This window comes from Harmonia axyridis, chromosome 2 (genome assembly GCF_914767665.1).
Source record: "Harmonia axyridis chromosome 2, icHarAxyr1.1, whole genome shotgun sequence".
In the NCBI taxonomy this organism is placed as follows: domain Eukaryota; kingdom Metazoa; phylum Arthropoda; class Insecta; order Coleoptera; family Coccinellidae; genus Harmonia; species Harmonia axyridis.
Window position 1 is genome coordinate 11748851 of NC_059502.1, and position 22744 is coordinate 11771594.

Here is a 22744-nt window from a genome sequence, read left to right on the forward strand (position 1 = left end):
GTCTTTTTCATATTTTAATCCAAAATACGGGGATATCCTGACAAGTCCAATTGTTGCCGATAGAAAATCATTAAATTAATTGAATCAACCGAAAAAATTGTTATTTTTCATCTTAATCTAAATTTTCATGTCGATCGAATAGGTATAGTTTAGACATTGTCCAGGACAAGAAAATTTCGAACAACCATATTTATACGAAAACCCTTATCGAATTTTACTTTCAATCGCATTTGTTGTCACTGAAATATTAAGTTTTTTATTTTCGATATTCTGTTCAAATTTCTGTGTAGGTACCTACCTAGTTTTTTTACAACGCCTTCGCAAATTGTTTTGTGCTGATAAGTTTTAGTTTATAAATTGTCTGATTTGTAATTGAATTTCATTAACTTCAATTTTGAATAAGGTTGCATTACACCCGAATACAAAAAGAAGTAAGTCGCTCACTTCATTAGAAATTTCCGGATTTGCTCTATATTCTGGGACCAGTAGATTGCATACAAATTTCTTTCTGGAGTTTCTTCTCTCAACTCTTCAGTTTGAAAAAATCTAGCTTTTATCGATTAATAATATATTATATAGGTATATAATACAAAGTAAGTATGTAGTAATATAGTACAGTTAAAAATTAAGATTCATTATTGACTGAGTATTAAATAGTTATAATATGTTCTCTATGAATACGATTTGTTTAATCTTACATTTTAAGAAGGTGCACTTAAATCTTGAAGAAGACTCTCTTTCATTGCAGATATGAAAGAAGTTGAGCATTTAGTTTTTCTTAATAATGCAATATATTTCTTTTGCATAACAGCTCGAAGTTCGAAATGGGTCGATAAATTCAACAACGTCTAAAACAAACATCAATAGTAATTGATATTCAGGTTTCCAATGTAAAATAATAAATGAACGCTGCTTTCAGAAATGAATCAGAAAGGAGTGAAATAAATAAAAGTAAAGAAAATGGAATAATCTTCAAGAAATCGTTCACAAGATCTCATATTAAAAAAAGTTAATAAAAAAAGTAATAAAAGACATTTTACAAATTCAACACATTGGTTGGAAAAATTTTATAATGAACACGAGGAAAACCTGTGATATTTGAGGCGATTTTAGACAATGGTATCGTAAAACAACGAATTAAGAAAAGTAGAAAATAAGTCTAACTCATTTTTACCTGGAAAGCAAATATTTGTACAGAAGGATGTAAAGGATTTCGACAAATTTTCATTAGTCTCGGCAGCAATGTTTTGATTTTGCAGGCTCGAAATTTTGCTTCTACCGTCATGGTTGCGAACATTAACACAGAAGCGATAGCTGCATCAAGCTCAACATTCTGCAAAAAAATGGGATCTAGATATAATTGAACAATAAGAGAGTATATGAGCCGATTTGATCAAATTCATATAATGGTCGTCTAAGAATTTCAAAAACATTCATGATCGAAGGAAAATGTCGTTGCCAGATTGTCAGAATAATTCTTTTACTGCTGACAAAATAAACTTTGAGATTCTTTGCCTAACGTTTTATTGTCTACTGGAAGGTCAATTATGACTCATTCAAATTCTTATTAAATCAATATTTTCCATAAATACTGGATGATGGATGAAAATTAAATCGAAAATACCAATATGTTCTACTCATTCCATAGTCAGCTGGCTTTAGTTCTTGTGTGAACTGAAACTTATAAGGATAGAGATGCAAATCCAGATGTAGAATACGCAATAGTGTGCCGTGGAAGAGGCCTATACGTTGTGCGCGCTAGGGAATGGACAAATTTGGTTCTTCTTTCATTTACAGCAGCAATATTTTAGATTGAGCGTGCATTTCGATGAATTATGGGCCTTAAGGCATCATCAACAGATCCTGTCTCTTCAAATTTGTTCAATCTCTTACCATCAATTGTACGTTCAGATGGACGATTATATCGATGATAATCTGCCAGTAACGCACAAAATGTACTTACTACAGAATCATTTTTTTTGTAGTAAGTTTGCAAAATTTTCCTAAGTTCAGCAGAAGATAAACGATCCATATTATTGAATGGCTAACCTTCAACTGATCATATGACCTTGCGGAGGACAGTTCTATTTGACATATGTCATTGAAACAAGGCTTCGAAATTTGGATCTCAACATAGATAACCCAGTATTTTCTTCAAAAAAGCTTCATCTCACCTTAGATTGGCCCAGCATTTCATTAAGGCGGTGCACCAGATAACTATCCAACGCCAATTGTTTTCCTAAGGGGGTTGAGATCATCATCATGAGACAGTTAAGTGCACTTATATGCACTCTCTGGTCCATCCTATTCAGCATCTGCATCTATAAACAACCAACATCATTTTGTGAACTCGTTATTGCAGTGGCGTACCCAGACATAAGCCTTGGGGGGGATAAAGAAAAAAAAAATTTCAATTTTTCCTTCTTTTGAAGAAGTTTTCCAAAGAATTTTGCTTACTCATAATAAGATTGTGATATATATGGTTGTTACATATAATGGATATTCCTTCTGGGGGGGGGGATATATCCCCCTTATCCTCCCCCCTTGGGTACGCCACTGCGTTATTGGATAGACATTAAAACTAAATTAAAATAGTAGATTTGATTTAATACGAGGAATTTGTGAGTTTATACGAGGAGATTGGTTTATGATCTCGCTTTTCAGAAAGCATAAGTTCTAGGAATAAAAAGTTTTTGTCTTGAATTATAAGCTCCCTGAAGATGGCTCTTCAAATGGCCGAAATACATGAGAAATGATATTAAGATTGCGTTTCAGGGATCGTAGGATTTGAATAGACCGCTATCTGGGCAGCTGTCACCTTTGAAGCTGTTATCTTTTGACATTTGACCATTATCATTACTAAACATGGAACGATACACGCTTCAACAACGCATTGAAATCATTAAAATTCATTACAAAAAGGGTGAAAACGCTGTAGCCAGATTTCTCAAAACTAAAGCATGTTTGGATCGTCGTGAAGCACGTTTTATCAAATGACCTAATTTGATAAAATATAAGCTTGTGAGAATACCATGATCGCAAAAGCTCCATATTCCATAGCAATGTAATTTCCGTTACCATACATCAAGTTCTTCAACGTGGACAGGAGCACAACCACTACATCGTCGACTTCTCTTGCAACTACTTTTAGAATAGATAAGATGAAGCCTTGATCCACTAGTTCGTCAGCGGCTGAAATTAAAGGTAATGATTCGAATTTGAAAAAATTTTTATTGTGAAACCAAAGATTCATAGGGGGAACTGGAAAAAAATATTGTTTTCAGTTTAATCTTAAAATAATACTCTTTCTAGCTTGAAGACAATGCCTAGGTATACCTACTTGTAACGAAAGTTGAAATATTTTCTAAACAGTGCCCCAATTGCTCTAGAGTTGATGGATGTGTTTCTTCCTCTAGAAGCATTTGTAGGCTATAGATTATGTCTTCATCCATCGTCAGGGCCAATTTTCCTTCGGGAACGATAGCTAATTTAGCGAATGTGATACAAACTCTCTCAGTTATGGAAGAATCCTTCTTTTCCAGTAAATTTGATAATCTGAAAGAAGCATATTCATCTCAAGTTCCTACTGATGAATGAAGCAAACATCAAGATAGAATCTTGTCTTTGAGAGGGGCCCAGAGAATACGGTATATTGATTAAACTTAAAAAGGCAAAGGTAGTGGTAAGACCAGAAATATCACAGCCAAAATGGTTCTAGATGGCCAGTGCAAAGAACAAGTGGACAAGTACTTGGGATGCTGAATAATTTACAGTCCAACCCAGATATCGGAATAAGATCAAGAATAGAGAATATCTATTCTATTCTATTATATGGGTTGGAAGATTTGACAGCCAAGTTGGCAACTGCGAGATGTATCGAAGCAAATGTTGGTCTTTCGAATGCTCAAGAATTCTTGGACAGCTAAATTGTCTAATGAGAAGGTGCTAGACAGTGTTTTACTTTTAATGCAGATAGAGATCTATTATTATCTATAAAAAGGCGAAAAACGGCCTATTTCTAACACGTGTTGAGGGGTAATTAGTATCAATTGCCCAGTTGATCATGAAGGGCAAAATAGAGGAAAAAAACGAAGACCAATAGGGAGACAACACTCTTGGATGAAGAATTATAAAAGACTGGACAGGGATGAATGTCTAACCGTTAGTTTACACCGCCCAAATAGGGACGAATTTGCCTTGGTTCTCGCCAATCTTCACTAAAAGAAGAAGAAGAAGACTGATGGAAAAAATAAAGATATACTTGTTTACTTTTTTGGAATTCTGGCATGTACTATCTGAATTGCTTTCTCAGGATCCATTGCCATATCGCCGAGAGTGGACACTGTCTTCAATATAACATCTTTATCGAACGAAAGCAGATAATTTTTCTGAAATTATAAAGGTTTATCGGAATAACATATACAGGGTGGCCATTTGAAAACGAAACAGACGAGATTACAGACGAAATAAAGTTTTTCGATAGAAATGCTCGGACAGGTCGATTTCTGTTTCGAGGGGGACAACTTAAGATGTAGGTTACGGACGCATAGCGCTTCAACCCTTGCTGCTACAACCCCCACCCCCAATTTTTGAATAGGGAAGATGGGGTGAGTGATACCTCAATTTAAAGGTATTTTTATACTGATTTCAGCACAGTAATTGTTTTTTCCATTTTATGCATTAGTTCTCGAAATATTCATGCGTTAGTTAGTTAGGAAGGAAGCCACAGTCATGGTTGTTTTGAAGCTCAAAATGTCGATTTTTCACAAAACACTACAAGTGCCATGAAAACACCACTTCATTTTCAAATACTTAGTTAAGAATATTTCGAGAACTAATGCATAAAATGAAAAAACAATTACTGTGCTGAAATCAGTGTAAAAATACCTTTCAAATGAGGTATCACTCACCCCATCTTCCCTATTCAAAATTTGGGGGTGAGGGTTGTAGTAGCAAGGGTTGAAGCGCTATGCGTCCGTAACCTACATCTTAAGTTGTCCCCCTCGAAACAGAAATCGACCTGTCCGAGCATTTCTATCGAAAAACTTTATTTCGTCTGTAATCTCGTCTGTTTCGTTTTCAAATGGCCACCCTGTATATCTTTTACCAGGAACAAAGTCCCATTAGTTAAATAAAGGTATAGTAGGCGGTCATTTGAACAATTCTTTTTAAAATATCGCTTTGAGGGATGGGAAGTAAATGAGGGCGTGTTCGAAATGATTTGGTCTAGATTATCTGAATTGTGAGTTTGTAGGAAACGAGAATGTATTCTCATATTTATAATTCGCGAGGTTTTCACGATGACGTCATAATCACTGTTGTATTCGAGAATAGTTTCAACAATGATTTAAAAATTTCGAATTTTGATCACTCTTAAGCCAAAAAACGAAATTAAAATTATTTTTTCTGAGATTCAAAAACATCACAAGAAAATATTCTGTAAATCGAAAATGAATTTAAATCAACTGATCAAAGTAAGAGCTCAAAATCATTTTCCCCTTGTCCAGAACATCGTTGGTGTTCCTACTAGGCTCTCATGTATATACCTGTCAATTTTTTGAGTCACGTAACACCCCCAAAAAAAGGAGAGTGGATGCAAATCCGGAGACCTTGCAGGCCAGGCTATAGTACTTCTAGTGCAAATGAGCCACCCAAAAATTTGAAGCATTCTTTATGCATTTTTTTCTTTATGCATTTTTTTTAATGCGGCAGAAAAAAAATGCATAAAGAATGCTTCAAATTCAGGAATTTTTGGGTGGCTCATTTGCCACCACTTTAATGAATTTGAAGATTTTTTTTCAATGTAATGGCTTTTGGGCCAGGACTAACCAATAATTTCAGGGCTTTCCTTCCAAAACCACATGATCTCCTCGTGAAGTCGACTTCTTCCACCAGATGAACTGGCTGCTCAGAACATAATCTATTCAGAGGAGGTAAACTATCATGAGGATCCGGCTCTGTTGCGAACTTTCTAGCTGAAATATTCGATTAGATTGGAAGTTTTAACTCAAAATGTTCATTTTGGCAGTTGATACCTTTTCTGACCAATCTGTTGATAGTTTCAGGTTTGATAGAACCGCATTGCAGCTGCAGATAGGAATTCTTATTACAGCAATACATTTTCTGTTAATTACGAATGTATTATCTGAAGTTTCTGTCATAATAGTTGACAAAGAATATTATTTCACTTATTGGAATCAAGGTAGGTTAATGTTGGGAAGAAAACAAAGAAAAATATTCTTGAAGTCTAGATCATTTGTATTTAAAATATACTTCGTCCAAAACTTTGATTCTCACAAAAACTCCATGTTCTTTTCAGATATACTTATCAGTAGTAAGGCATGATGTTGTTCTTTATTCAATGTCATCTTATGCACTCAATTTCTCTGTACATATAATATATATACAGGGAGAGTCTACATTATCCAAAATTATGGTGTCATTTGTCGAATTTTTCAATAGACTACTACATTGCTTAGTCAACAAAAACTATATTACCTAATAATTCATACATCTAAACTATTAATAAAATGTAATTAAAAATTCGTTATTCAAAATTTTCTATGTACATATACATACAAAATAAATTATCATGAACTACCATTTCCCATTTTATTTCTGTATCTCACAGCTTCTTCTTCATTCACTTCCACCTTTTCTGATACAACGAAACATATGGTTCCTATTACAGCTGATATCGACAGAAGTCCCAAATTTCCGTACATTATCAAATGTGTTGAATACATAAAACCAATAAATCCTCCAATACTCTGAAAAATATGTTTTTCATGTTTCATACACCAAAAATTCGACAGGAGCACTGACTTGGCCTCAGCAGCTTCTGAGCATTCAAAGAAAATCATAGGCGTAACGAGGAGGGGGGGGGGTTATTGGGGGACATAACACCCTTCATTAATAAGATGAAATGAAAAAAAAAATTAAGTAACAATTTAAAAAAATATGGACAATTGCCAGATTTTGCTTTTTCAAAGTGTAAGTAATTTAGAACCATTCACTTCGAACTAACCTGCACAAATCTGAAAATAGCGAAAACACTAGCACTATTGTTAGGATAATTTGTTCCTATAGAAGTGTAGAACTGATTATTGAAGCACGCATCAGCGAATCCTAAACAGAATCCACATGCAGCAGCAATAGCGGCAGAACTTGTAATGATAGCCTCGTCTCTTGTATCTCCAAAAGGCGAATTATTCGGCAGATTTACAAAGACGAGAGCGTAAGTTGCCAGGTGCAGAATACACCCAAAGATCACAATTGTGCTTCTGCCGATTTTCGAAGTATAGGCTCCGAAGACGCCGAACAAAATACCTCCTAAAAAAAAATTCATTGAAAATCTTTCATGAACGTGATGATATATGGTTTTATTCACCAAGAACCTCACCACTACCAATCAAAATACCACAGAGGCCTATTAGGCTTTTGGAATCGTGCAGATTTAATGTGAAGCCGACGCTAGAACCGTAGACGCCACTGAAGAAAGCTAGTTCCAAACCTGTAATATCAGATGAAATATACTTATTATCATTAGAATGAGAACAAACAGTATTAGCTTAAATAGAGCTGTCTAAGGAAGCTGTATAGAAGAATATTAATTTTTTGTTTGTTTACAGACCACCTAACAGCGACCTAGAAGAAAAGAACACCTCTTTCTTCACAGACAAGATGCCAACGATTATAACTGAGGACTGAAACAACAGAAAGATGAACAGCAGTGGAAAGAAACTTAGATTAATAATGGAAAACCATAGCCTTGTCGTTATAACATCAGATGACCCAAGGCACTTTACTATGTATGGATGCCATGAGGCAATAGAAAAAGTAATATACAGAAGATTGACCGAATTCGTTACAGATGAGGAAATACTACTCAAGTATCAGTATGGATTCCGAAAAGATCACTCAACAATCAAACAATAGGCAAGAATGAAATTATTTGTTATAATTACAATGATTCCTCTAAATTTAAATTTTTACTGCAGTTTGATCATCTAACATAAATCCCAAAAATCAAAGCAATGCCATGAGATAGTCAAACGAAGAAAAATGTACTTGTCAGACTTTCAAAATAATCCTTTTGCTACTTACAAAACAAATCGTGAGATTTTATTCCGAACGTTTCAATGTATGTATAACGCAAAATTAATTATGATTCCTTCAAATTCTTATGAAATTAATATTCTATATAACTGCGGATGAACATGAGAGTATCAGGTAAAAATTAAATCGAAAACAAGCCATACCAATTCTTATTACGAATGAAATAAATAGGCATATAGTACCTATATCGGCAACATAACAAAAGGTTGACAACAGAAACTTCAGAAATTGCTTGGTTTTATGTACAATTTTAAGATGATTACAGTTGGCATCTCAGGACGTCATCAGTGACGTCATGCTATTTCTAAAATAAATTATTATTATACATTATTGTGATCTCATAAAGGTCGCATGATTCAACTAGTGCTCTGCTCTTTCTGACGCCAAGTCAATGATTGTCTCAAACTTTTTAAATTTTGATTTCACATATAATGCGACGGAATTTATGTACTGATGTCGTTGTATAGAAGTCGCTGAGTAAGTTGGTACATGAAGGGATGACAGACTTCATACCTGACTTTGCATGCGAATGTAGCAGGCTTAACTCACCTGCACACATTTGAAAATAGCGAAAACACTAGCACTATTGTTGGGATAATTTGTGCCTATAGCAGTATAGAACTGATTATTGAAGCAAGCATCTGCAAATCCCAAAGTGAATCCACACACAGCAGCAATAACGGCAGAACTTGGGATGATAGCCTCGTCTCTTGTATCGCCAAAAGGTGAATTATTCGGCAGGTTTACAAAAACGAGACCGTATGTTATCAGGTGCAAAACACACCCAAAGATTACAATTGTGCTTCTGCCGATTTTCGAAGTATAGGCTCCGAAGACGCCGAACAAAGTACCCCCTAAAAAAATTCATTGAAAATCTTCTGTCAGCGGGATGATATATGGTTTTATTCACCAAGAACCTCACCACAACCGATTAAAATTCCGCAGAGGCCTATTAAGCTCTTGGAATCGTGTAGTTGTAATGTGAAGCCAACGCTAGAGCCGTACACGCCACTGAAGAAAGCTAGTTCCAAACCTGTAATATCAGATGAAATACTTAGTCACCTTAAAACCTAATATCAGATGAAATACTTAGTCACCTTAAAACCTAGAAGGAACAACATTAAACGCTCAAGAAAAATCTACAAAAGTCTAACCAAAGTAGCGGAAGAAACATCTCCCTGTGGATATAAAAGTACTGCTGAAGGTAAAAAGAAGAATTGAGAAAACATATAGAAAAACATTCCACCAGACAAGCCCATACTTAAAAAGCTAACGAAGTGAAAACGAAGATCCTAGAACTATTTACAAAACAATGGTATAAGAAATTACAGGAGAAAAAGGCCTCAACACTAATCGGAAAGAAGGTAAGTCTGAAATTCTACAAACAAACAAACTAATGAAAATTTAATTACATTTACCGATGAAGATAAAGTTGAACTATTCGCAAACTCGTTGGAAGAACACTTCCAACAAAACCCAAGTAACCAGGACAAGCAATTTAACAATATGGTGAGTACAAATTATAATAGAAAAAATATTTAAAAAAATACCAATTTAGTACTTCAACTACTTGGTTTTTGCTAGAATGGTTTTCTTGGATTTCTGAAGCATTATCATATTACTTCTCAACTAATTTCCCCCTGAATTAGCTAAGTCAAATACCACTAGACATCAAATTCAAGAAGGTGAAGTTTTATCGCTAGTGATATTACATATGACAATTTCATATTGTTTTTGTCGCGTGTTTTGAAAGAAGAAATAATAACCTTAAGTGTAAAATTTGCAGTATTTTTATTTTTATCTGTACCTACCTAACTACTAACCTCCATACAAGAAAGCCACACAGAGCAACAAAATATGTTTCGTCCGAAAGAGCCTTCCAGCTCCCCTCAGCACTTCGATAGGGCCAGGTTTGTCTTCCTTATTGGTAGATATGTCATCCTGACGCACACTTCCCGGCAAAGAAACGAACAGTATGAAGGAGAATAGGGCTATACCAGAGAGTATAGATATGACCAGCACTCGAGTTTTGGTGTTGACAGTTTCCATTCCAGAAAAGAGGAAGTAGATGATTGTGGTACCGATTATCATGCTGAAAGATTAATATTCATGTATGACCTAACTTATTCAAAACAAATGAACACAGAATGGTTTTTTCGAAATCGTTCAAGAATGCCTACTTATATTATGTATTATTGTTGTATACTTGTATGTATACTTAAATTGTGTAATTATTTATTGCTTATTGCACCCACCTGAGTTGTGATGTGGCCCAGAATATACCAGAGTTCCTTGACATTTTTTCTATAGGAGTATTAATTATAAGATAATTTCCTTGACCTGTCCATATAAATGCTGCACCAATTCCAAGAACTGCACTCATTGTGTATACAACATACTTTACCGGATAAAGGAAACTAAAGATGTAACATCTAGAAAAGAAAATGCTCTAGGAAACAGAGAGATATATCAATTGCTCAAATGTTTGTGAATTTTGAATTTTGATCGAAAAATTAGTAATCTACTGCAACCGATGTTAACAAGATAACTTCAGAAAGAGATTCAAGCTGATTTTGGGCACTAGACAACAGATTACTAAACTTTGATTGAAGCCTCCATGTAGGATTTTGCCTCCAGAGCAATGAATTCTCTTCCTCGATATGACTTTATGTATTTTTTTATTTTAAATATACCGCCACTGGTATTCGAAATACATAACCTGACAATGAAATAATGTTTGAACAATGAACCTTATTTGTTGAAAGATTGTACCATGTTCAATTCTGATCTAACCTCGGATCTATACCTTCAGCCAGTTAATTATGTTGATGTTTTTTCATATTCAACCTACATATAAGTAACTGCTCCTATACACATCGTAGCTTTAGGACCAATAAGGGATATGTTTTTAAACGTGGGTTTAGTGGATCGAATAACTGTTTTAACACTTTTATAATATAAGTTTTATTCTTAAACAGAACAGGAGAACAACGGCTTCCAAGTTTTTTTTTTTATTCAACTTATGACGTACTACTCATAGACAAGACAAGACTATATGCGGCTGCGCAATACATGTCATTGATACAATCATAGAATATGATCAGTGTTACCACTAGGATAAATTAACTTGCCATTGTTCCCTAAACATAATAACAACACTCCCCCTCAATGGTAAGTTACCCAAAAAAAATTTCTTAAAATACATTGCAGTTGATTGTAAAATTATTGAATGAACTTAGAGACAGCGGTTTCGTGAACAAATCTGCGAGTTGCAGTTTGGTTGGAATATACTTTAGTGAAACTGTTTTATCATTTATTTTGTCTCGAATGAAATGATAACGAATATCAATATGTTTGAGTCTCTTGTGGAACTCTGGGTTCCTACACACTTTGATAGCCGATTGATTATCTTCATAAATCATGACATTTAAACTATCACAAATTTTTAAATCACTAATTAAACTCTTAAGCCAACAAGCTTCACTTATGGCTAAGCTTAAAGCTATATATTCCGCTTCTGTTGAAGACAGAGCTACGGATGATTGTTTTCTAGAGCACCAACTGACTGTGCACCCAAAAACTTTAAATACATAACCAGACGTAGATTTCCTGTCTGTTCTATCCCCAGCCCAATCTGCATCAGCATATCCTTCAATTTCATTCTGAAAATCAGTTTTTCTAAAAACTAAACTTAAATTTTGTGTTTTTTGAACATATCTTAAAACTCGTTTAATCGATTGCCAAAGTTGTGAACTTGCAGTTGATTGATATCTACTTAGGATACTTATGCTTATACATAGATCTGGGCGAGAGCATAACATGGCATACATTATAGAACCTATTGCTGCTCTACATCTTTCTTCAATTTCTATACTTTCAGAATTTTTGCGTTTAAGATCATCATGTCTAAAATTTGGTTCCATAGGGGTATTACAAGGTCTACAGTTTTCCATTTTAAAAATTTTCAACATTTTCTTTAGATATAAAGTTTGGTTGATTATGATTTCATTTTTCAATACATTTTGTGTGATGTGCATACCCAAAAAATAACTGATACCTCCTAAGTCTTTCATTTTAAAGTGTTGATTCAAAGTAACTTTTAGATCATCAACCTCTTTTTCATCTGATCCGGCAATTAATAGATCATCAACATAGATCAATACAAAAATCTTTGAACAGCCTGAAATTTTGTAGTAAATACAGTATTCATTTTGAGATCTTACAAAGTTCAATGTCATCATTAAATCATTAAATTTTTTATACCAATTTTTTGGTGAGGATCGTAATCCATATAAGGACTTCCTTAGCTTTGCAAATTTTCCTGTGTCAGTATTAAAACCTTTAGGTAATAAAATATATACATCATCATCTATTTCTCCATTTAAAAAGGCACTACATACATCAAGTTGATGTATCCTGAAATTTAAATTATTGCATATAGCTAAGAAAATTCTTACAGAAGTTAATTTCGCTACTGGACTATAAATATCGCCGTTTAATGGAATTGTCTGTTGAAAACCTTTTGCAACAAGTCTTGCTTTGAATTTCGTGACACTACCGAACTCGTCTTTCTTCCTCTTATACACCCATTTGCACTCTATGACAGGCCTTTTAACATCACTATCACACACTACTTCAAACGATTCATTTTCTTGCAACGATTTTACTTCCTCCTCCATTGCCTTCCTCCATTGCTCAGCCTCAACGCTTTTCATAGCATCTTCATAGCATGTTGGTTCGTCATCTTCTGTAACTGTCAACAACAAACTATCCAAATCCATTTCAAAATCTTCAAACCTTGGGTTTCCTCTTAAGTTTCTTCTCAGGTTATATCTTCCATTCACTATTTCTTCACTGATTTCTGGATCCAACTCTTCTTCATCGGTAATTGTCTCTTCATCGTGTACAATATTATCAATTTGGGTATCTTCTAACTCCAAGTCTTGATTTTCTTCAATATTACAGAATTCAGTTATTTTACCTTTTGTTTCTTGAACTTTTTCTGGTAGGAATATTACATCCCTCTGTATGACAACCTTGTTTTTATCAGGTAAATACACTCTAAATCCCTTTGTGTCTTCTCCATAACCAAGGAAGTATCCTTGTTCATTTTTTGTGTCCCACTTCAATCTATTTTCCTTAGGTACTAGTACTGAAACTCTACTTCCAAAAATATTAAAATTTTCCATCTTATATTCCTTTTGATTCCATAATTCAAAAGGAGTTTTAAACTGAACAATGCTTGGACCAGAGCGATTCAGAACATATGTAGCGGTATTTATTGCTTCTGCCCAAAACATTTTTGTCAAATTTTTATTGCTATGTAACATTGTCCTGGCTGCTTCAACCAATGTTCGGTTTTCTCGTTCCGCCCTTCCATTTTGTTGGGGAGTATATACCACTGTGCGTTGGTGGCATATACCTCTGCTTTGCAGACATTCCGTTACCTGTTTGTTCACAAATTCTAAACCATTGTCTGTCCTCAAAACTTTCATCTTTGCACCAGTTTGCCTTTCTGCCATAGATATATAATTTTCAATTGCTTTTGCTACTTCAGATTTCTGCTTTAGGAAATAAACATGTCTATATGAGGTGTAGTCATCTTTAAATAATAAAAAATATCGAGCTCCTCCTAACGAAGGTGTTTCCATAGGACCACACACATCTGCATGAACTAGCTCTAAAGGTACAGTAGCTCGTGATTCACTATGTTGAAATTTTAATTTATGTTGTTTGCCCGATAAACAGTATTCACAAATAAATTCATTGTTTATATACTCAACATTCATTTTTTTAAGGAAATCTTTGATGTACTTAATATTTTGATGTGCTAATCTGTGATGCCAAGTCTCTAAATTTTCTATATTTTTAACTGTCATACATTCAGAAATATTATTAGTTAATTCATTTTCTATTTTGTTTTCATACATTTCCTTCTTGAACTGCATTTTATATAATTTATTCTGTCTTAGTGCCTGGGCTCTAATATTTCCATATTTATCAAAAAACTTACATGATGAATTATCAGATGACATGAAATATCCCTTATCAAGAGCACATCCAGCCGAGAATAAATTAAATTTTAGGTCAGGTATATACAAAACATTCGATAATGACGTTTCAATGAATTTTCTTCCATTATAGGACCACATTTTAATATTTCCATATCCTCTTACCTCCAATGTTTGCCCATTTCCAACTTGCACCATCCTAGGGGTTCGATCCTCGAACATTTTCTCGAACAAGCTTCTATCCCATGTCATATGTTCAGTGGCTCCCGAGTCAAGGTACCAATCACCTGATTTTACACCATCTGAATATACCATAAAAGCGTTGTGTTCCACTTCTTCTTTGACAGGATTCTTATTCGACGGTTCTTCCTTTTTCTTCTTGATCCAACAAGTCTGAACTAGATGTCCTTGTTTTCGGCAGTAACTGCAAAATTTATTTGTTTTATCAGCCTTATCATTCTTAGAGTTCTTAGTTCGAAAGTAACAGTTCTTTGCTATGTGACCAGCTTTTGCACAGATGTAGCATTTTTTGGTTGGATTATTCTGAGAACTCGTTTTGCTTACTAGTGCTGTTGTCGACTCTACTGTTTTGCATCTTTCTTCTTCAAGCAATAATCTAGAGGTTAACTCTTCCAATGTTTGATTTTTATCTGGAACTGACTCCCATGCTGATCTGAAGTGTTTAAAATGTTCTGGCAAGGTCATCAAGATTTTAGTAATTATCATTTTATCTGACAGAACTTCACCTGCAGTCTTTAATTTGGTTTTTATTTCCTCAATTTTGGATATAAATGTATTCACAGAGGAATCAAAGTCGAGCATGAAAAACCTTTGTTGTAGCAAATGCACACTTACAACTGATTCTTTATCATATACCGTTTTTAATTTGGTCCACATTTCTTTCGCAGATTCACATGACAGTAAGTGAGTTAGAGGACCTTCTTCCATACGTGTAACCAACAATTCTTGAGTTTTTGCGTCGTCCTTGAGCCATTTGTTAAGTTCATCTCCTGAACTGGGTTTTATTCTTGAACCATCCGCGATCTCGAAAAGACCTCGTCCTTTTAATATAATACTGGTTTGAAACTTCCATATGGGCCAATTATCACCATTTAATTTTAATGTCGTCGTGGTCGTGTTATCTGCCATTTTACACCACACGTGGTTTTTTCGATTTTACTTTTCACACACTCGAAAAACGTATCGTTAAATTGTTTTTATTCCAGTTGCACGACTGGGCACATAACCTGTTTTTAAACGTGGGTTTAGTGGATCGAATAACTGTTTTAACACTTTTATAATATAAGTTTTATTCTTAAACAGAACAGGAGAACAACGGCTTCCAAGTTTTTTTTTTTATTCAACTTATGACGTACTACTCATAGACAAGACAAGACTATATGCGGCTGCGCAATACATGTCATTGATACAATCATAGAATATGATCAGTGTTACCACTAGGATAAATTAACTTGCCATTGTTCCCTAAACATAATAACAACAGGATATAACACTTGGTGCGAACCAATTTGCTATAGCGAAGAAAATGTAAATCAGCGCCAGACAAAGATAACCATCTGCATCAAATGCTGGATTTTCTGCTTTAACTCCTTCCAAAATGGTTTTCTGAAAGTAAATAATCTAGTGAATCTCAGAGAGTGAGATTAAATCAATTAATGAATCTTGTACATCTAAAAATAGAGAGAGAATGCGAGATATTGAGATATATCTCGAGGAATATGTATATGTGTGTTGAGCCACCGAGAAATGTAATTTATGAGAATTTCTTCATTTCTTCTGTTGAATCATGTCGAGGTGTGTTTCAACAGTTTTTGGGGATTTCCTAATAATGTTTTGTAGTTTAGTATTGAAAGCATAAAGAAATAACTTTACTCATAGAAAAATAAATTTGTGAAATTCCTTGTAGGTCATACCCTCAGAGTAAGAATAATATAACTCTATGGTCATATCTATCGGGCTCATGTGAATTATTCGAATGTATTCTATTTGAATGCTTCAAAAACAATTATTTCACATAAAGTCATATATTTCATTGCTTACTTAACAGCGCTGAAGAGAACTATAAGGTACTACTTCATCTTATTCTTGAATATGAACTCTTTTTCTTTATCTTGTTTATATCTGGTATATGTATACAAGGTTTTTATATTTTCTCATACTAATCTTACAATAGGGTTTATCCTGTTGTTAAATTTAAAAACCATCGATTAACTATGACTATAAAATGTGAAATATCGGGAATTTATTAATTCGTTTTTCTTTAACTACTTTCCTCATTACAATTCTATGACAATTTATTTCGGTATTTCGCTTATCACAATAAAACCAATCTACATTTAATTCAAATACATTTCACTCACCATGATCACTCCAAGGCATTGAAAAGCTGAGAAAAGTGACATAAATGCGAAACTCAATAACCAAACGTTTAAAAATCATTTATCTATTTGCATAACGAAAATTGGGATTGTGTTTTGGATAAAACGTTTACTCTCACTTTTGATTAAGATGTCTAAAATACTTTAGACATCTTACTTTTGACATATTGAATTTCTTATTCATAGAATTCATATCAAATGTGGAATACATCAGTATTTATTCCTTCTGACTTCACTGGAAGATATACCCATATTTTTCTATTTATACTTTTGAGCAATTTAGGTATAATTTCTTTTAGTGTTTTTTTAAACTTTTTGTAGTTTTTTCGTTCATTCTTCGAGAAAATTATTAGCTTAATAAACTCTTCAATTCCTGATGGTAGTGCTCTTTCAAGTTCAAAAAAAAAAATTCCTTTTTTTTGTATTCTGATTCAGGTGTCAAAGTTTGGAAAACCACAAAGAAACGCTGGTCAAGATTGACCAAAACAATTGATAATAAATGTTTTCATACCTAGATCTATAATCAATCATTAAAATAGTCACATATCATCGTAAATTCAATTCTAACTAAGAAGTAATTTTTCTAATCCTTCAAATTTTTTTTCAATCTTGTTGTGCTCTTAAGTTTTTTCTACTAATTGATGATGCAGGTCTTCTTTCCGTCCTTTTTCTTATATTACCCTTACGAGTTGTTTTCTCACGATCTGCAGATTTTGGAGGCTCGACAGATTTTTGTGATTTTACTGGTATAACATTGGAAACTTTGTCATCTTGATCAGCTGCTATCGTTTTGGCCTTGGTGCTTCTTCTACGTTTTTTGAATTGTTGGTTTTCTTTCATTTTCGGCGTAAGTTCTTCTGTAATTCAAAGTTGATTATGATCCGAAAGGTTTATATTATGCATGATTGAAATTCATGGGATTTCTGTGAATATATAAAAATAAAATTTTGTTTTTGTGATAACTATTAAACTAAGAATTCGCAAGAAATGAAATTTTGTATGTAAAATAAGAATGATTTAAACATTTCATGTTGAACGCCTTATTAGAACCAGAAAGAATTCGAGAGGAATATCTGAAAACATACTTTATTCAGTTCTCAAACCTTTGTGAAACTCACCATCTTTATCTTCCGCTGGTAGCTGTTCAGGACCAGACACCATCCTCTTGATCGCGCTCTTACGCTCTTTGGGTGCTTTCTTCGCTGGAGAAGCTAAAGGCGTTGGAGAATCAAGTACTTCCTTTGGACCCTCAGAAGCAATATCGACTGTCCGAGCTAAATGCCTGGAAGCCGAAGCCTGAATCTTATGAGGTCTAGGAGGTGTTAACGAAAGTGGAGTTGTAGAAGGAGTAGTCGATTCAACAGGTGGAATTGTCGGTAAAGGTTCAAGAGTTGGTGTTGGAGGTCGAGAAGGCTGCACTTCTTCATCTTCATAATCTTGGGGACCCATCAGCAACCTTCTGAGTAATCCTCTGAGTGGTCTTTGTGGTTCAACAAAATCTGGAGTTCCTATGTCCTGATCATCTAGTTTTAATTTGCTATCTCCCTGAGCTGAGATGGGTGATTCGAGCTTAGAACCTGAAGCACCCCTTGAAGGAGGCATTATAATTGAGGGTGGAGATAAGGATGCACTGGGAGAAGGTTTGTCGGATTCGGAGTTATCATCTTCAATCGGTACATTCTTGTCTTTTTGTGTATGATTGAATATTTCGTCTTCTTCTACATCCATGGTTTCCGATACGATATAGGCGATTGTTGAAAATAACGAAAGTGCTATTAGTAGCACTATGACTCCATAAAGAATGAGGAACGCCGAATAGATTATGGCTATCAATATTCCAAACACCTGAAAACACGATAAACTTATTATATACTCTGAGGTAAGTTCAAGATATCGGTAAAATAATTTTTTTTATGTATCTTCTGCTGGTCAAAATATAAACTTGTTCTTTACAATTTATTAGTTGTACCATAGTATAAGGAAAGGATAGTAACCCAACCGCCGTTTGACGACAAGGAAATAGTCACGAGGGGTCGCTACTGTAGTTGGATTTGGAGAAGTAACTCGATAATAGATGGCACCGAATCATGAGCTATAGATGGCGCAGAAATAATACGATAATTCATTCAATGGCGTGGTTGAAAAGGGGTCGCATGACATTGCCAACAATTTTTATGTTATTATTAAGTTATCACAAATACACGCCACTGGCGTAAATGCTTATTACAGAGTAGAAAAAATATCAAAATATAGAAATATTCTGACCACTCTATTTCAAATATTTTAGTTCTTCAAAATAACACCAATTTTTTCAGAGGCCTCCACTTTACGGACCAATTTTTGACAGTAAAATTCGAGTTAAACGTGAGTACAACTAGATGGCGTTCAACATCAACAAAATCGAAAAAAGCACTACACTGGCTTACTATCCTTTCCTTATACTATGGTTGTACTTACTACTTCTAATTTTAATGTTATTCACGAAGATCTTTATGGGAAGATAAACATGAACACATGCTGTGCTCCATAATACTCACTCGAAAAAAGTTCAATACCGAAAAAACACTAGCGCTATTATTCGGGTATTTGAGCGCCAAAGTAGTCATTATTTGTGTGTTGAAACAGGAATCCGCAAGTCCCAATAAAAACGATGGACCGATGACCAGAACTGCTGACGTTTCAATGAAAGCCAAATCATCAGTGTCTCCAAAGGGCGCCTCGTTGGGCAAATTGAGCATGATCAAAATCAAAGCTAAAATGATTATTACGCAACCGAAAATCACAATAGCGTTTCTGCTCGATCTTCCTCCGCAGCTTCCAAATGCTAAAAAAACGCCTCCACCTAAAAAGGAAATTTTAATATATTTTAGAAACTTATGACGACTCACAATTTGATGATAAAGCGAAGGTAATGATGAATTAAATGAAAACATTGGACTAGCGGAATCTATAGTCCGTTCCATATAAAGGGTTTTTTTTAGAGCTATAGAACTTTAAATTGCAATAAAACAACGATAGATTATTCGATTGACATGAATTTTATTTATCCGCAAGATAATCTCGTGGCATTACATTTTGAATATGATTTCTGGCATATGACCGCCACGGCTGGCTCGGATGTAGTCCAATCTGGACGTCCAATTTTCGATGACTTTTTCCAACATTTGTGGACGTATATCGGCAATAACACGGCGAATGTTGTCTTCCAAATGGTCAAGGGTTTGTGGTTTATCCGCATAGACCAATGACTTTACATAGCCCCACAGAAAGTAGTCTAGCGGTGTTAAATCACAAGATCTTGGAGGCCAATTCACAGGTCCAAAACGTGAAATTAGGCGGTCACCAAACGTGCTTTTCAATAAATCGATTGTGGCACGAGCTGTGTGACATGTTGCGCCGTTTTGTTGGAACCACAGCTCCTGGACATCATGGTTGTTCAATTCAGGAATGAAAAAGTTAGTAATCATGGCTCTATACCGATTACCATTGACTGTAACGTTCTGGCCATCATCGTGGCGTTGAAGAAGTACGGACCAATGATTCCACCAGCCCATAAAGCGCACCAAACAGTCAGTTTTTCTGGATGTAACGGTGTTTCGACATACACTTGAGGATTAGCTTCACTCCAAATGCGGCAGTTTTGTTTATTGACGTAGCCATTCAACCAGAAGTGCGCTTCATCTCTAAACAAAATTCGCGCGATACGTATTCCGCACAGAACCTTTATTTTCGAAATAAAATTGCACCATTTGCAAGCGTTTTTCAGGCGTGATACTATTCATGATGAATTGCCAAACCAAACTGAGAATAAATCACTTAACAGCTGTTAAATCGGTCGCAACCTGAACAGTAATGCCAACTTAAAGTTATATACTACCTCGAAAAAAACACCCTTTATAAGACGGAGCAATATAAACGAAGTAAACCGCATGATTTCAACATAGGGAAACTATTATTGGTCGAAAGTCCATAAATCTTATCCCTCCTTCGTCCCTAACAGACTGCCAGGATCGTACTCGCAATGGAATGCGGTTATCATTTCAATTGTGAATGGATGTTTTGTATATCCGTTTCAAAGAAGAGTAAAAAAGAAAATCTATGGCTCTACTTGTTGAGATTTTATGATGAGCTGTTCGGTTTATTTTATTTGTAGATTTATTTGGCTGTGATGCAGAATTATTTAGTCCCGATACTTATTGAGTGAATTTCTACAAATGAGAAATTCCCTGGAGTTCAATATTTCGGGTTATACTGGTCCAATTTTGATCAAATTTGGTATGAGTACTCGGTTTGGGATATAAATGGCTTCAGGGAATTTTCAGTTTTTTCCAATGTATAGTAAGCATTGCGCTTGCTTAAATTAGAACTTGGTTGATCATACTGATACAAGTCCGAAAAAATATACTGTGGGGGACTAATTTTTAGGAGGAGGAGGAGGACGAGGAAGCAAAGTACTACACCCAGTGCTGATTGTTAGGTATCTGAGAATAAACGAATCAAAATTGATAAGCAATAACATTAAATTAAAAAACTCACCAATAACTTCACCTAGACCTATAAAAACACCTGCTAAGGGAGCAAGTTGCTTTGGACGTTCCAAATGCATAGTATGTCCAATTGAAACTACGTATACAACAGTGAGAAATATCACATTTGTACCTGAAATAAATCAAGTTTCATTTCTCAAAAATTCATGAAATTCTGTGAAGATTATTCTCAACACTTTTGACATCCCTCTGTAACTTTTTGATTTATTATTTTATATTAAGTACTCGGACATGCCCAAGTCCAAGTTCACCATACGGTTCAATGTTGGCTTGAAATTCATTTTCAATGATCTCACCTATAACAAAACAAGGAATGCCAAGTACCAAGGTGTGTCCATTATGCAGAAGTTTTCCAATACCAAAAGTAACTTGAAATATGCCTTGTTTATATTTTGATAGATCATCGTCTCTCGTACAATTTGGTAGCAATAAATAAAAAAGGAAACTGGTACAGCTCAGTCCCAACAGTAACCATATTATTGACATACGAAAACTGTTGTAAATGGTACTAACATCCAAAAAGCGGAAGTAAATAAAAATGCTACCGAAGAGTGCACTAAAAAAAAGCTATTACGATTTTTCATATATATCATAGATATTTTATACCTAATTTGCCAGAATATCCAGTATAAAGCACAGTTGCTTGAAACAGTTCTATCTGTAGAATTTCGAACTAAATAGTTTCCTTGGCTAACCCAGAGTAGGGCTGAGCCAAATCCGACTAAGGCGCTTGCAAAACACGTACACATGGGATGTGGCTGGATCATACTCATCACAAACAATCTGAAGAAAAAATCAGTTCATTATAGATATCCGATAATGCAGTAACATGAACATTCCGTTGGAAGCATCAAATTTTTCTTACTTACATATGCGTTGCACATCCAAATAACATTGTTAGTTTTGGACCAGTTATTGAAATCAACCAAGGTACCATAAGAACAGTTAATCCAGATATAACATAAATAAGTATTAAACACAAAGAGCCTAACCCAGTGAAATGATTTTCCTCGAATCTTAATCCTTCTATGAGAACCTGAATGACGAATCGAATTTAAATATTTCTTATATTTGTTGTGTAAGTTATGTTTTCTCACCATTATATACACAATTATTTGAAAATTAATCATGAGGAACATGAAAGCTATGCTCATAACTAAAATCCGACAGGTGCCTAAATCCATCATTTCAGTCTTATAACAACTGATATACTTATTCTTAATAATAAGGGTAAAATTGAAATATGATCAGTTATTCTGACTTATAATCTAGACATTGTCAGACTAGCAGATCATAGATTTGGAACAAAATATTCGTCAGACGAAGAATTTTTATATTGATTATGATAGTTGAATAATTCAACTTGTTCTCTAGTCAAGCAAAAATACTAGTTACGATTAGTGTCTTTAGACACTGAAAATGCTTTTCAGTTTCGTAGATATCATTACCTCGAGCCCACCCTTGAAGAGAAAAACTCACCTCAATCCGTCCCTGTACTTTCTTAAGTAGTTCACTAATTTCCCGAAAGAGGCTAATTGCAATATCTGTGGGCGAATTTCTAGATGGCGCTGATAACTTTTAAAATAGTATGGACACCGATTTCTTTGCTCAAATGTCTTTATAAAAGAGTTAAGATTGCATTAATAACCCTTAAGTGAGGGTCTTTCCC

General features: G+C 34.5%; 3 protein-coding genes across 3 annotated transcripts; all 3 read right to left on the reverse strand.

The window, feature by feature from the left end:
- Window positions 1–551: 551 nt before the first annotated feature.
- Window positions 552–6195, reverse strand: LOC123672807. The gene is made up of 8 exons (XM_045607102.1): window positions 6036–6195; window positions 5830–5975; window positions 4270–4388; window positions 3341–3555; window positions 3032–3192; window positions 2175–2321; window positions 1175–1333; window positions 552–848 (listed from the first exon to the last, which is right to left on the reverse strand). The coding sequence occupies exons 1-8, from the start codon at window positions 6118–6120 to the stop codon at window positions 702–704; spliced, it is 1179 nt and encodes a 392-aa protein (XP_045463058.1). The 5' UTR covers window positions 6121–6195; the 3' UTR covers window positions 552–701.
- A 279-nt stretch (window positions 6196–6474) lies between these two features.
- Window positions 6475–11017, reverse strand: LOC123674018 (UNC93-like protein MFSD11). The gene is made up of 6 exons (XM_045608818.1): window positions 10970–11017; window positions 10374–10550; window positions 9942–10210; window positions 9029–9151; window positions 7028–7332; window positions 6475–6770 (listed from the first exon to the last, which is right to left on the reverse strand). Exons 1-6 carry the CDS (start codon window positions 10993–10995, stop codon window positions 6591–6593), a joined length of 1080 nt encoding a protein of 359 aa, XP_045464774.1. The 5' UTR covers window positions 10996–11017; the 3' UTR covers window positions 6475–6590.
- A 5861-nt stretch (window positions 11018–16878) lies between these two features.
- LOC123674017 (UNC93-like protein MFSD11) lies at window positions 16879–22433 on the reverse strand. The gene is made up of 8 exons (XM_045608817.1): window positions 22173–22433; window positions 21945–22111; window positions 21682–21858; window positions 21372–21631; window positions 21065–21187; window positions 19066–19370; window positions 17647–18373; window positions 16879–17385 (listed from the first exon to the last, which is right to left on the reverse strand). The coding sequence occupies exons 1-8, from the start codon at window positions 22260–22262 to the stop codon at window positions 17132–17134; spliced, it is 2103 nt and encodes a 700-aa protein (XP_045464773.1). The 5' UTR covers window positions 22263–22433; the 3' UTR covers window positions 16879–17131.
- Window positions 22434–22744: the final 311 nt, after the last annotated feature.